Source organism: Triturus cristatus, chromosome 2_1, assembly GCF_964204655.1.
Source record: "Triturus cristatus chromosome 2_1, aTriCri1.1, whole genome shotgun sequence".
Taxonomy (NCBI): Eukaryota; Metazoa; Chordata; class Amphibia; order Caudata; family Salamandridae; genus Triturus; species Triturus cristatus.
Genome location: NC_140581.1, coordinates 312746784 through 312763804, shown reverse-complemented (window position 1 = coordinate 312763804; position 17021 = coordinate 312746784). Strand labels below are relative to the sequence as shown.

Genomic DNA, 17021 nt, shown 5'->3' with positions numbered 1-17021 from the left:
GGACTATTGTCTTTGTCATGTCGGAAGTTTGAGCTTGAGCAGTCTGTTTAGCTGTTCTATCGGCTAGGTCATTGCCTTGAGAAATGATATCAGTAACTTTCGTATGAGCTTTACATTTCATAATTGATATTGCAGTAGGTAGATGTATTGCATCTAATAAGGCATGAATGAGGGGTCCGTGCTGAATGTGGGCACCGTGGGAAGTTAAATAACCTCTCTCTCGCCACAGCACGCCGAAGTCATGTACAACTCCGAATGCATAACGTGAATCAGTGTATATGTTGACTTTTTTACTTGTGGCTTGAATACAGGCTTGTGTCAGAGCGATGAGCTCTGCGGCTTGAGCTGACAAAGTATTTATACGATTAGTTTCAATGACTTCAGTATCTGTTGTGACTGCGTAAGCGGCCACTAACTCTCCTGTACTTGTTCTCATACATGAACCATCTACATACAATGTCAGGTCTGGATCTGACAATGGGACATCGGTTAAGTCTTGTCTGGGTTTTGTCGTTATTGTAATAACTTCAATACAGTCATGGGCTAGTGGGTCTGTTCCAGTTACTGGCAAAAGTGTGGCAGGATTCAATGTGTTACAGCGTCTGATTTCTATATGTGGCTGAAACAATGTAAGCTCGTATCCTGTAAGTCGCGCTATAGTCAAGTGTTGTGTTTGCGTTCTATTTACAAGAACCTCTACTGCATGTGGTACTTGAACTGTCAATGGATGTCCTAACACTATGGCATCGCTTTGTCTGATTGCTAAAGCTGTCGCTGCCACTGATTTTAGGCATGCAGGCAAAGCCTGAGCTACGGGATCTAATGTACTAGAAAAATAAGCACATGGTTTGTGTGCTCCTGCTTGTTCCTGTGTGAGTACTGACAAGGCAGTACCTTCGCGTTCTGTAACAAAGAGTGTAAACTGTTTTCTGTAACATGGCGTTGCTAAAACAGGTGCTTGACATAAAGCTTTCTTTAAGCTTTCAAAAGCTTGTGTATGTTCCTGAGTCCAAGGGAGAACAGTCGATGTGGCTGCCTCCTGTGTTGTCAACTGAATGAGTGGTTTTGCTAGAAATGCATACTGAGGGATCCACTGCCTGCAATATGACGTGAGGCCTATGAAAGCCCGCACCTCCTTTTGTGTCTTGGGTATTGGCATGTTAGCTATTAACTGAATGCGGTCGGGTGTAAGCTGCCTTCCCTCCTTGGACAGCGAGTGTCCAAGATAAATAACTCGCTGGACACAGAATTGCAGCTTAGAAGGGGACACCTTGTGTCCCTTTTCAGCTAGAAATTGTAAAACTGTCAGTGATGCTTTCTCACATTCGGGTTCACTTCTCGCTGTGATCAACAGATCATCGACGTATTGAAGCAAGGAAGTGTTAACTGGCATGTGGATACTGTCAAGTTCTCGTTTCAGTGCTTGGCTATAGATGCTGGGGCTTTCTGTAAATCCTTGAGGTGCGCGTGAGAATTTAAAGCTACGTCCATTTAAACTAAATCCGAACAAATATTGGCTTTCCGGATCTATTGGGACGCTGAAAAAGGCATTCTTGAGATCAATTACAGTAAAGAATGTTGCTTCGGAATCAATGGCTGTCAGTAATGATGAGATATCGGGGACCACAGGAAATTGTGGCACAATGCATCTGTTTAATTCGCGCAGATCAATAACCAATCGATATACTGGCGGGGCCTTTGGATCTGTCCGTTTAAGAATCGGAATTATCGGTGAATTACATACATTAGAGTCTGTTTCCACAACCACTCCTTGGGCAATGAGCTCGTCAATGATTTGCAGCAAAGCCACTACAGCATCTGGTGGTAACTTGTATTGTCGCATTCGTGGTAGTACCACTCCTGCCTTTAATGTGACTCGATATGATGTAATATTCATGCAACCAACATCAGTAGGGCCTTGTGCCCATAGATGTGTAGGTAAAGTCTGCAATCGGGGATCCATGTCTCTAGACACATAATGACCTTTAAAATCACGTAAAAACAATCTTACTCCTTCCGGAGAACAACATATTATAGCTCCCAGAGCCTTCAGTGTTTTTATTCCTAACAGGTTTTCTGGACATGATTTAGTAAGCAATAAATCTGTAGTTCGGGTCAAAGGTCCTATCGTAAGTGGAAGAGGCTGTGATACTTCATTAACAATAGGTTTTCCTGAAAAACCAAGGGAAATATTCTGTGAGCCTGAGAGGGGTGCCCCTGGAACTTCACTACGTTTTATGGTTGTTCGACTTGCCCCTGTATCGAGTAAAAATTTTCTGTCTTGGCCTAATAATTCACTATGTACATAAGGTCCTTCTTGATCTACAGGGATTTCAATAAGGGGTAAGTCAACTTCCCTCTCTAGGCTAGTTCATGCGTAACGCTGATACTCAGGATATTCATACTGGGCGGTCTGATACATTTGTCGTGTTGTTGTCTGTGTGGCAGCAACAGGCAACGGTGGTGCAGCTGGCACAAACTGTATTGGTTGTTGTGCGGCTGGCATGGCCTGGGCATGCTGCAGAGCTCCTTGTTCATTCTGATCTTGTCTGAGTGGCCGTGATCTTTCTTGTGTTTTACCTATGGCGATATTATGTTTCAAAACTGGACAATCGTGTACGTAATGACCTGGCTTTTTACAATAATTGCATGTCCCTTTTACAGGTCCTGCTGAATCACCGGAATGTGTCATACCCTTCTTATGTCCTTCAGCTGGAACTGTCTGAGAAACTAGCATTTTCATTTTCGTGTCTTTCATGCGTCTGTGTTCATGTTCTTGTTCCTCTCTAATTCTATTGTGATGGTACTGTAACATTTGTAACATTTGTGATGGAGTGTTACCTTGCCAGGTACTCTCGAATTTTAATACTCTATTCTTTACTTGGGGCAGGGCATTTTCTACTAATTTTGTTACAAACAGATGCGGGTATGATTCGCTACTTGCTTTTATGCCACTATTTATACCAAAACATTTTTCGAATCGGGCATAGTAATCACTAGTGTCTTCATCTTGCTTCTGTTTACAGGCTGAAATTGTACCCCAATCTTCCTTTTTCGTAGTTAATAAACGTGGCAGTACCTGTACTAGTAAACCTGGTAGTGCTTTAGTTTTATCCCCAAGTCCTGCTCCTGCAGTTCGGGCCTTTTCTTCTGCTTCTAATACTGACCATTCTATCTTTTGGTCTCCTACCTCCCACTCTTTTTCCCTGAGTTTCTCATAAATGCCAGCAGGCATCAATACCTTTAATATTGTCATAATGTCGGGATAGGTATACTCTCCCATGAGTAACATGTCTTTAATTTCTCGGTGAAAACCCGCTGGGTCTTTGTCATGACTGGGTACCACTTTCTTCATTTCTAACAATTCTATTTTTGATATGGGCGTATATACAAATACGCGCTTAAACTCGTTATCCTCGCCCTTTATTGGGTGCACTTCTCGTAAGGGATTCTGTCTATCCATGTAATACGTGGTTCTTTCCTTGATGGGCAATGAGACACGGTCTGAACATACAAAAAGAATATACTGCTTTCTTGATTCTAGAATTTCTTTAATTAATTTAGTACCTGAACCTCTCCATCTATTCATAAGCAATTCAGTCAATATATCAGGTAAGGGACCAGGGTCCGAATGCTGACTCTGATATAGTATAATGAGTTGTTGAATCATATAAATCCCAGCTAAACGCTGTTCATCTGGGGTGAGATTCAAAAATGCGCGTGCTACTGTATCATCACTATATTTTCCGGGACTGTCAACCCAATGGACAGCTGACCTGGCTAGTTCTTGTTCATCCATAGAATCGAGAAAATGATAACCCCTTCGTTCTCGGAGTAGTTTGTCGGCGGCTTGGAACGAATGCTCGTTAGACCTTATATGGACTATGGGTGTTGGGAAACCCCTGTTATTGTCTGGACATATCGGGCGTATCGGGTCAATAAGACATCTATTACTATTACAAGATCTTCCTCTACCTACATAGGCTATAGTGTCTGACTGTCCTGTGGGCAGTCCTGATCCTTCTTCCTCGTTTTGTTCGCACTCGTCTACCGCTAATCTTTCTTCGTGTAGGCGTTCTATTTCTTTACGGATCTTTCGGCACATGGCTATTATACAATTTTGTTTATCATGTCTACCTTCTGATATATTCTGGCTCCATCTGGTAAGAATTTGCATTGCTTCCGGGTCTACCCCTGGTCGGTCTTCATTTCTGATCACACAATTTATGAGGAAACGTAACAGTTCCCCCTGTATCTCCACTTTCTGGTATTCCATAGCTCTGTTAATACATTCTGGATCTCGCCCTGTTTGGACAAAATGGTATATTTTATCTAGGTGCGCAGTCATTCCTGGTAACTTCCCTAAATACACTGCGGCTCGTCTGATACGTAATGATGCTAGGGTCATTTCGTCCTCTTTTCCGGGCACAGGGTCATATCTGCAATCTATAAGAAGTTCCTTAAGCGTACGGGCGTTTATGAGTTTGGGGGTACGTGAATGTGCTGACTCTTGAAACGTAAGTTTATTTATTCTGGGTGGCGTAGAAAAAATGTTGTTAGCACCTCCCGTAGCCCCATCTGGGGTGTCGGGCGTGAAAGGATTCGTCGAACGTGACACAGCAACTATAGGTGTGGACACAGCTATAGAAGCAGCTGTGGGGACAGATGTAGAAACAGATGTGTTTGCCGGAACTTGTGACACGATCTGTTGCTGTAGGGATACGGGTACTGGATCTTGGCGTTGAACCTCCCTGACAGGCGGTCTATGTGGGGCGGAATTTGCATACTCGGGAGCTGCGTCATCTAAATATGAGGAAAGAAAGACATCTTCTGCGGTTCTAGGATGCCCCTTAGGATGTACCTTTATTGGGAATAATGGGGTTGGCAAGTCTTTTGGTATCTCTGGAGTAGCCTTAGGCAATCCTTCGGCCAGAAGGGGATACATACCATTCATAAGGGCATTTCTTTGTCTGTCTACTTGTTCTGATTTCACTCGGATACCTTCCTCAATTAATAGATTTTCTTGAACTTTATTGGAATTCTCTTTACTCTTCTCCTCCTGTCTACGTGCTTTTTCTGTTCGTCTATGTGATTCTTTACGCCATAACTCAATGGCGTCTTTCTGTGACTGTCTGACTTTCCTTTTCCATAACTCTTCTTCTACTTTCATGATGCACTCTGCATCCCAGGTTCCCGCTGTGGGCCACCTCTGACTTTCTGGTAATTCCTTGGTGTAGTCTACCCATAAATCAAGAAATAATATGGCGTCTAGGCCATGTTTATGATACATGAAGTACCCTGGAGTGTCCCTAGGAGGAATGGGAACGGCTTCTTCGAGTACCCCTTTTCTTGTAGTGATCTGTCTTAATTTCGAAAAGAACGGCATATTGAGAACTGACCTTATACTTGATTTTGACCAACTGACCTGATACTTGATTTTGAACAGACTTAATACAATAAACACGATAATGAACAGTCATTCATACCACAATATACAGAACGTACTTAAAACATTTAACATTTAACATTAAACCTTTAACTGAAACAACAATGATGATCGTCTGCATAACTAATCACCAAGCATAATTCTTGACAATAACTAGATACTTCGGAATACTTGATATACTGCTAAAACAGTACATATACACTGCTAAAACAGTGCAGACCGGATTTGTGTACCCAAACCCGTCTTGACCGGCACAACCTATGTGCACGTCAGAAATGCCTCCCCAGTAATGGTACTCACCGGGTAGCTTCGGAAACGGAAGGCCTCGGAAACTGGACTTGGACCGGACTGGACTCGACTCGACTCGTCGGAAACTGGACTCGACTTCGAACTGGTGGGCCTCTGTATACCTCGGATCTTGCTCTCTCAGCTAGGCTCTGGTCGGGATACTTCGCACTTCTCACCGCCTCGTCTGGGTGTTGATCGCAGCCTCAGTCGCCCCCGCTTGACCGGAGGGAGACACAGGAAATCCTGCTGGTACGCGTAATTGTCCGTCCAGCTGTGGCAGGAGACCGGGCCTGCAACTCACCGCCGGCGCGTGAGATGAGAAAGTGTCCCTGTTCGGGCGCCATTCATGTGGTAAATAAAATTCCTTTACCGGGACTTAATTTGATACAGAAACATAATAAAATAGCTCAGTAAAATGAGAGGCAGAATCCGTGGTATTAGAGGTTCGGAATGGGCTTTATTCCAATGAACGATTATAATCGGTTGCTCCAAGTTCCATCACCACGGAGGTTCAGGAAGTGAAGTACATACATTATTGACAAGAAATGACTTTTATAGTACATACATTACAATGAAGCGAATGCAGTAGGCGTAACAATTGATAAGGAAAATGACGATTTATCTGCGTAACCAAAAATGGGTGTAATAAGGAGTAAAAAGGAACATAATTGGTTATGATGTCATATATAGGTGGATCTATAAGATAATACTTGGCATAGATGCGCGCGCAGCAGCATGACGTGTGATTGACGTGCAACTAGGGGGTGAAGGGGACTTGACATTTAGCTCTACATGTGGAGACGAAAAGTCTGGGGGGTCAAGTCAACCTAATCCCAAATCATATCTAACATCCTATGTTTAAAGAACTATGTTATCCAAAAAAGAAGGACTCTCGGACAGAATCTATTCTATACTGACTGTGTGTGCGTGTACAAGCGTCTAAGTGTCTACACTAAATGCGAGGGCAGGAATCTTCCATAGTAACAGGGCTATGAATTACTTGTATAAAGACAGAGAAGCCGGGCCATTGCTCGGTAGCTGGAAGAATGTTTATTTAAACTACTAGGCAGGAATGCATTGGCTGAGGGGGAAGCAGATAACTCGAAGGTGAAATACAGTTCTTGGCAGAGAATAGGCTGATGTCAGGCTTCGTGAGCCGCGCAGAGAATGAGACAAAGTTCATGGTCACAGATGCAGGCTCAGACTGGAGTTTTCAGAGGCAGAAGGCAAGAAGAGTTTGACGACAGAATCAGGGCCTACTTGCCTGGACTGAAAAATGGCATAAGTGAACCATATAAAGCCGGTGGCCTTTCGTACTTAGGAATGGAATATCCGGCCTATTCATGGCGGATCTGACAGAGGACATGTTAACGGTGGACGCACATGTGTTTGCGTCTTCATAACTGGAACTGGAGGGAACATACATGTACTTGTAACATGCACATAGAACCGTTGGGGTCCAAGATAGGGGACATAACTGACCAGAAAAATCCATATTTCCACAGGAGGACCATATCTTTAAGGAAACCAACCCCTACCTTTATCAAATCAAAATGTGGAAGAGGTACATCGACGACGTTCTGATCGTCTGGAGGGGTACCAATGAAGAAGCACAATCATTCGTGGAATGGGTAAACAGCATTGATCCACATTTGAGATTCACACATACCATCGACAAAGAAAGAGCAATATTCCTGGACCTTGAAATCAACCTATCTTCAGAAGGCCTACGCACAAGAGTTCACAACAAAGCAACCGACAAAAACAGCCTTCTGCTTTTTGAAAGCTTCCATCCCAAAGCCCTAAGACAAAACCTCCCGGTAGGGCAATTTCTGCGCATCCGCAGAAATTGTTCAGAAATTTTAGACTTTCATGAACAAGCAGACACCCTGGAAATGAAACTCAGAGCAAGAAATTACCCCAAAAAATTGGTCAAGAATGCCAAAAAAAGAGCTCGAAACAACAACCGGGCAGCTCTTTTAGAAAATACGCCAAAGGAGCCGGCGAACCGGATGGTGTGTGTCACCACCTTTACCCCAGCGTCCAACAAAATTCAGAACATTATTCAAAAGAAATGGCGCATATTAAACACCAGCGACAAAGTCTGGACCCAACCCCTATTTGCGTACAAACGCAGTAGGAACATCAAGGATGAACTAGTCCATACAAAACCACCAGCCGCTACCGATGACAACCAACTGACACTATGGGGCCACCAACGACCAACTGGACATTACCCCTGTGGCGATTGCGTATCATGCCAATTCACGGCCACCACAAAAGAAGTGGACATAGGTACTGAGCGGCCATGGACTCAGAAGAACTTCTCTAACTGCAACACAGAAAATGTAGTGTACCTACTCAAATGCCCTTGCCAACTCATGTATGTTGGCATGACTACTAGGCGTGTAAAGATCAGAATTAGTGAGCACCGGAGCACTATCAGAAGAAAGAAAGATAACACCAAATTAACAAAACACTTCCTTGAGAAAGAACACTCTGATAAAGATCTAAGATGGACGGTACTGGAAGTAGTACAGAAGCGCAATGGCTGCCTCTCACATGTCTTACATGTTAGAGAACAGCGTTGGGTGTTTCGCCTAGGGACATGGAAAAACGGATTGAACGATGATATCCCATGGCTACAAATGAAGTAACTTCCCTTAGCGCTCACTAAAACATACACTTTAACAGTACCCATTATAAAGACAAAAACACAAACAATAGACACAGTAATACATGTGAATAGAGCTACACGCAGTTTCCCTTACTCCCTAAAACTAGAATCATCTTGATCAGCAATCATGCGGTAGCTGTAAAATCAACTTGTGCACTAATTGTAGGTTTAACCACACCGCCACCCTAATTGTAAACAATCTGGGTTTGTTTTCTCTTCCTTTCTTCTGTGTAAATACTCGTAACTGCTCCCGTCATGAAATAATACTCATGAGCAGGGCACATGTTCCCCATATTTCTATATAACTTGTCTACACACGTTAAATATCTCCAGAAACTATGGCAGACGCTCTCATTGGACCACAGCTGGTCCCGCCCCACCCCAGGCAATCATCTGAGGTAATGACGGGACACAGGAAGCGGCGTGTCATAGAGCAGCGCCATGTGCTAACACACCCCAACGAGGGTCAGGCAACAAACAGGCAACGTGCAGTCCTTTCTGCATGCTTCGCTCAGGACACAGGAAATGCAGCATCATCACTGTGCGCCACGCTCACCTGAAACCCATATCGCATGCCACGACCCCACCCAACAGTATAAAAGCTTGCTGCGCACTACACTTAATGTCACCGGGGAGGAGGCTGGACGCATGCAGCACTAGGTTTTCTAGCGGGGAGTACGCCTTGAACTGTAAGTCATTGTTCTGATTTCTTCTTCCAACAGGTTGAAACTATAGTAGACTAAGCACGCCCTGACGTTTTTTTCTGCTAACTAATTCAGTATCTTTGATATACCTTCCCAACCAGTCTGGTTTTTAACCCTTTTGTCTTCATCCTTTATCGTCTCCCACCAGAATGTGGCCACAAGGATTTCCCCCCTACCCCTCCCATGGGGCAAATAGGTTTTTTCAATAGGGTAAGACTTCTATATTTGTTTCACATGAATGTCAGAGTGAACACAGATGCCTGACACTCATATACATTTTTCACCTTTTCACTTTAGGAGAGAGCAGTAAGTATGGAGCGTGACTGTGACACATCAAGGTCTACCGAATGACAACCATTTTGAGTATTTTATGTTTGTCTCACCCCCTCTCTCTTACAGGTTTCTCTAAACAGGTGGCAGCTGGCTATAGGCCTACGCCCCCAGTGGTAAGATTGGAGCCCAACATTTAAGGTCCTGACGAATGCCACGTACCCAAGTGGACAATACAGGCAGAAACATGTTGACCCCCTATTAACAATCACTGATTCACAGCGGCGACGGGATGATAAGGTCCCCACTCACCGCACTTATATATTTTAATCCCACATAGTAAACCCCATAGAATAAAAATTGTTCAGGTATACGATGATGGTTTTTAAATTCACTCACTCCTTTTTTTGTTTGGGCCCCCACTTAGTCTAGAAGTGCATCCCTGTCTTCAGGTGTATGCCCGCCCTCTATCAAACGCGGTTTTTAGAGGGCGAGGACTGGCAGATGATGAAGCATGACACCTGGTGGTGTGTGATGCCAGTCCGTCAATTTTGTGATTTGCCCCCACTAAATTGGGCATCTCTTAAGACACAACTAGGGACGGTCCTTTCTGTGGTTCATAGCTTTGTTTGGAGGCTGACCGTTCTCTAGTGCCCTAACGCCTCTAGTTCTCTCCCCGGGCCAGACCCTGGGTGTAACTGTGGTTCTTTTCAATGAATAGATGCTGCCTTGTCCATCCTTGGCCCTGGAAGTACTCTTAAGGCAGGTGCGTATGTATGATGCACCAAGAAAATAGGTATATGCTGTGCAAAAGTGAAACTCCAATTATCACAAATGGCATTCCAAATAACCAATGACTGCTGAATGGCAACTGACAATATCCAATGGTTGAGAGGGCTGGGTAGCAGCATCAGGCCTAAAGGACATGTGGTTTTTTAAAAACTATTTTGAAGATACCAAATATTTTTCACACAACACAAATATAATGCAACTCATTGAAAAACCTACATTCTTTCTGCATCTCAGAACGAATATTTATTAGCTCCACCTTGTGCTCTTCTTCTTTAGCTTTGATTTCTGCAACAAGCAGGTCAACTCGATTCTTATACTCCTAAAAATGGAAAATCAGACAGCACGTAAAATATGTATGCTACTTTATGTCTGCGTTATTAAAACCTACAGCATAACAAACACACGCCTATTTGGATTGAATGTAATATGTATAGCACACACTAATTAATAATTTCATATAAGTTGGCATGAATATTTATCTTAGAAATATTTTGAAGCGTGATGAGTTGCAAATTACTGAACAAAAGCAGAATTATGATTCCTCCCAAGGCTACAAGGTTCTAAGGCCCATTGCGGAAATAAATGGACTGGGAACACTGACTGTCACAGTGTTACATTACCTGATGTCGTGGCTCCATGAATGCTAGGGGTTGACTGATGAATCAAATAGATGAAATATATTATGTGGAACAATCTTTTTCGGAAACACGAGCATGGGCGACAGAAACTTGTAACTCTGATACAGGGTAAATAATGTTAACATGTTAACACACACACCCCGATATGTGACATTGGGCCACTATATATGCGCCACCTTCACACGCTGACATCCTTTTCTTGCTGGTCTCCGTCCGTGTTAGCAAACACAGAGACACTGAAATCAGAATATTGCAATTTGCAGACTTCCAAATTGGTATCTTATTGAGGGACTATGTGAATCTTTTCCACAGAACAGGGAAGAGGATGGTTCTGTAGGGAATCTATTGTTAGAAAGAATCTCTACCAGAAAAGGCATTACCAAAAGTAAATAACTTGTTCTTCTGATAGATACTTTTAACCACAGATTACTCACCTTGTGAATAGATGCCAAAGCAGTTCATCTCCCCCGGAGGTGGGTCTGTGGAAAGGGTCAGACTAGGAAATCCTGCAAGACAGATCTGACAAATTGCCCATACTGCCAGAACTGTCTATCCAGGCAGTAGAGCCTTGTGAACGTGTAGCAGCAGCCTGGCAAATGTCCAGAAATGACGAACATGTCACTTAACTTCAGCAACGCATTATCTGGTAGAGACAATATCAAGCTGCAGATTCCTTACCTTTGATTTCCCAGGCATCAGGCTGGTTATGGAAACTTTTGCGTGAGCAGTTCCCGTGTGGTGGTGGCATCGTTATTGTCAGTTAAGAACGTTGTAGTCACCTAAATAGGCACCACCCAGGCGTGCAGATGTCAGTCATTTTCTCTTTTCCACCCCAGAAGCACAGAGCCATGAAGCGACTGACTTGAGTGCTAATCATAACTAGGGGCATGAAAAAGGGAACAACCTTAGCCCAAACAAATGAGTCCACAGAGTGGGGAGGCATGGGCAGGAATATATATCTAGATATTGTCTCTACCAGATAATGGGTTACTAAGGTAAGTAACTTGTTCATCTGAATTCTAACTGCAGATTCCTTACCTTTCAATAGATACCCAAGCCATACCATCATGGCGGTGGGCTGCTGACAGATTTCTCATACTAAGAAGTCCTGCATGACCGAACGGGCAAAATGCCCATCCCTGTGGACCTGACTTTCCAGGTAGTAGTGCTTGGCAAACGTGCCCAAATTGCTGCTTGGCAGATGTCCAAGACCGGGACACCCCGAGCCAACGCCATGGTCGCAGCCTCCCCCCTGGTGGAATGAGCTTCTAAGCCCTATGGGGGCTGCTTCTTAGCCAGAGCGTAGCAGATTTTAATGGAGAGAATGACCCAGCGAGAAATGGTCTGTTTCTGCACTGCACAAACTTTTTTAGTTCCCACATACCCCACAAAGAGTCGGTTGTCCACCCGTAACTCTTTTGTGTGGTCAAGGTAGAACAAAAACACTCTTTTTGGGTCCAGACGATGGAGACAATGCTTCTGCTTAGAGGAATGCAGGGGAGCAAAAAAGGTGGGCAGTGTGATTGACGAACCCAGATGAAATGGGGTCACCATCTTGGGCAAAAATGAAGCCCAGGTGCGAAGCACCACCTTATCTCCAAAGATCATCATATAGGGAGGCTTGGATGACAATGCCTGCAACTCACTCACCCTCAGGGCCGTTGTTATTGCCACTAGAAAGGTCGTCTGGATAGTAAGCAGCCGGAGGGGACAATTATGCAAGGCTCGAAAGGAGTGAACATAAGAAAAGTGAGAACCAAATAAAGGTCACACTGTGGCATGACAAGGGCGTAGGTGGAAACATATATACAAGTGTTTTTAAGAATCTATTTACGGCAGGAGATTTAAACAAAGAAGGATTGTCCGGCTGTTGCAAGAATGCAAACAGAGCAGAAATATAATCCTTGAGAGTAGCCAATGCAGAGAACTGCTGGGTAAGGGTAAGAATGCAAAGAACTATAGTAGATAAAGAGGCAGAAAGAATGTGAATCGACCTTTCTGTACAATATTTTACAAACCTTTGCCAAAGGCAGGCATCACTCTACACCATCTCCTGGGGTGGCAGAACCCAGAGGTTCTATGTTGTCACCTGGACACTTTGAGGATGTTTCGGGCACGCAAGAGGATTGGGAGGGGTCTATGGACCATTTAAACATGTATAAGGAATTTGGGGAAGCCAGTGGACTGGAAACATCCCCAGATACTGACATCCTCTCTCCATTGACTGCGGCTACGGAGGAGGGGACTTCTTATGCCACGGTGCTAAGGAGGGCAGCAGAGGTTAGGCACTAACTTCAGATCCAACAATGGGGAAGGTACCGTTGGCACGATCGGTGTCGCCCATGATCAGAAATCGGATCCACGAGGTCCAACCGGCACCGTGGCTGGAGCCGACGACTCACAAGAGGGGTCAGCCCACTCAAATACGCTGCGCATGGCCTCATTAAACTCCTCTATTGAGCGGGGGTCGCACCGGCTTCCAGAAACGGAGGGAGGTGCAAAGTTGACCCTGGCTCCGCAGAACCCTGCCTAAAGCATTGGTCCGCTTTACCTCCTTTGTCGACGGATGACAGCCAAGGCAAAGATAAAGTCTGCTTAGACTTCGTCTTGTGCCTCTTTCCAAAGTGTCCCAAAGACCTCCAGTGGGAGAAAGAAGACTTGGGGCTCCCAGAGCGGGCCTGCAATCTCCTCTTTTTTGACCAGGACTTGGATCTCCGCAGAGTGTAGCGGGCCGGTGTCGAGTCGTGATTGCGCTCGAGATAACCAGAGACAGACAAGGTGGGGATCGGTTACCGACATGGCGCGGTTAAAGGCATCACACATGTTAAATCCTGTCTTTCTAGAAAACATCCCTCGACACACAGAAAGATGTTGTGCTCAACAAAAAGTTGAAAAAGCCTGAGGGGTAGTTCTTCTGTGGATCAGCGCTTAACTGGTGCAGAAAGAAAAGAAATGTCTACGAGCCTGTGAGGTGCCTATACAGGTAACAGCGATGTCGTAACTGACACTAACGACATCGATGACGTCATGCAGAGCCAAAAGGAGCTATCCGACGGTGCAGAGGGGTACTGCTCATGCTAAAATTTCTGGATCAAACCTGACGCTTGGGAAATTCAAAGGTAAGGTATCTCTATCAGATACACCATGTGCAAGATAGTTGTAGCAGCCTTTTCTCAAGTGCAATGAGAAGACAAAGCCTGGGGGCTGCTTCTTGGCTAGCCCATAGCAGATTTCGATGCATAACGTAATCAAGATTTGGTTCTCCTTGTACTGCTTTACCTTTTTTAGCTCTGTGTCGGTAATCTCTGGTCCGATCAATTTGGAAGCTGAGGGCCCTCAGAGTTGAAATGATGGAGCCGCTCTTTCCCTTTGGAGGTGAAGGATGAGGAGTTGCAGTGAAAGTTGGCAAGGTGAGGGATTGGCATATGTTGAAAAGCAAAGAGCGAAACTAGCTTGGGTTGAAATACCCCTTTTGTCTGGAGGACCAATTTGTCCAGAAAGAAAGATTTATATGGTGGTACCAACGACAGTGCCTGGCATTCACTCACTCACCTGGCCGATGTTATGGCGATGGGAATACTGTCTTGATGGTTATTAGGTAAAGAGGGCAACTGTGCATCAGTTTGAAGGGAGTGCACACTACGTAAGCGAGTACCCAATTAGGTTCCACTGCAGCATCACAAATGGTGTTGGCGGTGTGGAAATGTGGATTTTCCTGATCAGTTATGTCCCCTATCTTGGACCCCAACGATTCTATGTGCATGTCACAAGTACATGTATGTTCCCTCCAGTTCCAGTTTCGAAGACGCAAACACATGTGTGTCTACCGTCGACATGTTCCCTGTCAGATCCGCCATCAATGGGCTGGATATTCAATTCCTAAGTATGAAAAGCCACCGACTTTATATGGCTAAGGTACTCCATTTTTACAGTTCAGGCAAGTAGGCCCGATTCTTTCCTCAAAGCCTTTCCCTGCTCTCTGTCTCTGACAGTTTCAGCTTGAGCTCGCATCTGTATCCATGAACTTTGTCCTACTCCCTGTGCAGCTAACGGTGCCTGCCTCGGCCAGTTTTCGCCTGCCTGCCAAGAAGCTGTATTTCACCTTCGAATTATCTATTTTGCTCTTCAGCCGATGCATTCCTGTCTAGTGATTTAGGTAAACATTTCCTTTAGCTCACAAGCAAAGGACTCAGCCTTTCCGTCCTCCTGCAAGTGATTCATAGCCCTGTTGCCATGGAAAGTTTTCTGCCCCTCGCTTCTCATATAGGCACTTAGACGCTTGTACACGCACATACAGTTAGTATAGAATAGATTCTGTCCGAGAGTCCTTCCTTGTGGATAACATAGTTCTCTAAACATAGGATGTTAGATATGATTTGGGATTAGGTTGACATGACCCCCTAGACTTCTCGTCTCCACATGTAGAGCTAAATGTCAAGTCCCCTTCACCCCCTAGTTGCACGTCAATCACACGTCATGCTGCTGCGCACGCATCCATGTTAAGTATTATCGTATAGATCCACCTATGTAAGATAATCAGAGCCAATCATGTTTCTTTTTGCTCCTTATTACGCCTAGTTTCGATTACGTATCACTATGTTAATTTATCTTATCAATTGTTACGCCTTTTTGCACTTGTTTCATTGTAAATGTATGACCTATAAAAGTTACTTCTTGTCAATAAAGTATTGTACTTCACTTCCTGAACCCTCGTGGTGACGGAACCTGAAGGCCGCGACTCGAGTCGGCCATTTTGGATGGAATAAAGCCCATTTAGAAACCCTCTTATACCACGGATTCTGCCTCTTGTTATTCTGAGCTATTTTACTTTATTTTAAAGATTCCGTATGAAATTCAGTTTAGGTAAAAAGAATATTTACCACATAATGGCGCCCGAACAGGGACACTTTCTCATCTCACGCGCCGGCGGTGCGTTGCAGGCCCGGTCTCCTGCCACAGCTGGACGGACCATAAACGCGTACCAGCAGGATTTCCTGTAAGCTCCCTCCGGTCAAGCGGGGGCGACTGAGGCTGCGACCAACCCAGACGAGGCGGTGAGAAGTGCGAAGTATCCCGACCAGAGCCTAGCTGAGAGAGCAAGATCCGAGGTATACAGAAGCCCACCAGGTTTTCCGAAATCCCGATGTCCAGAGGGTCCGCTGTCCGCAGTCATCGAGTCCTGTCCATTCTCTGAGGCCTTCCGTTTCAAGGAGCTACTCGGTGAGTACCATCGCCGAGGAGGCGTGTTGACGCGCACATAGGTTGTGCCGGTCAAGACGGATTTGGGTACACAAATCCGGTCTGCACTGTTTAGCAGTGTATATGTACTGTTTAGCAGTATATCAAGTATTCCGAAGTATTTAGTTATTGTCAAGAATTCAGCGTGGTGATTAGTTAGGCAGACTGTCATCATTGTCGGTTATTGTTAAAATGTTTAATGTTCAATGTTTAAAGTGTTCAAATGTCTTGCATATTGTGGTATGAATGATTGTTCTTTGTTCGCTGTTCATTATTGTGTTTTTCGTATTAAGTGAATTCAAGAGTAAGTATCAGATCAGTTGTCAATATGCCGCTCTTCTCGAAGTTAAGACAGATTACTACCAGAAAAGGGGTGCTTGAAGAAGCAGTTCCTATTCCTCCTAGGGACACTCCAGGGCATTTTATGTACCACAAGCATGGCTTAGATGCCATATTGTTTCTTGATCTATGGGTAGATTATACCAAGGGATTGCCGGAAAGTCAAAGGTGGCCCGCAGCGGGAACCTGGGATGCAGAGTGCATCATGAAAGTGGAGGAAGAGTTATGGAAAAGAAAGGTCAGACAGTCACAGAAAGACGCTGTTGAGTTATGGCGTAAAGAATCTCATAGACGTACAGAAAAAGCACGTAGACAAGAAGAGAGGAGTAAAGAAAGTTCAAATAAAGTTCAAGAAAATCTATTAATTGAGGAAGGTATCCGAGTGAAGTCAGAACAAGTAAATAGACAAAGAAATGCTCTTATGAATGGTATGTATCCCCTTCTAGCCGAAGGACTACCAAAGGCTGTTCCAGGGATGCCAAAAGACTTGCCACCCCCGTTATTTCCAATTAAGGTACATCAAGAAGGGCATCCCAGAACCGCAGAAGATGTTTTTCTTTCCTCATATCTAGACGACACAGCTCCCGAGTATGCTAACGCCACACTACATAGACCGTCTGGCGGAGGGG

At 44.6% G+C, this 17021-nt stretch overlaps 1 protein-coding gene across 1 annotated transcript in view; it reads right to left on the bottom strand.

Annotated features, from left to right (window-relative positions):
• The window catches only part of CCDC152 (coiled-coil domain containing 152), a 604024-nt gene that overhangs the window by 439223 nt on the left and 147780 nt on the right, over window positions 1-17021 (bottom strand). Inside the window, exon 6 of the mRNA XM_085638553.1 lies at window positions 10394-10496. Within this exon, the coding sequence (XP_085494679.1) occupies window positions 10394-10496 (103 nt within the window). The remainder of the gene's footprint in view (window positions 1-10393; window positions 10497-17021) is intronic.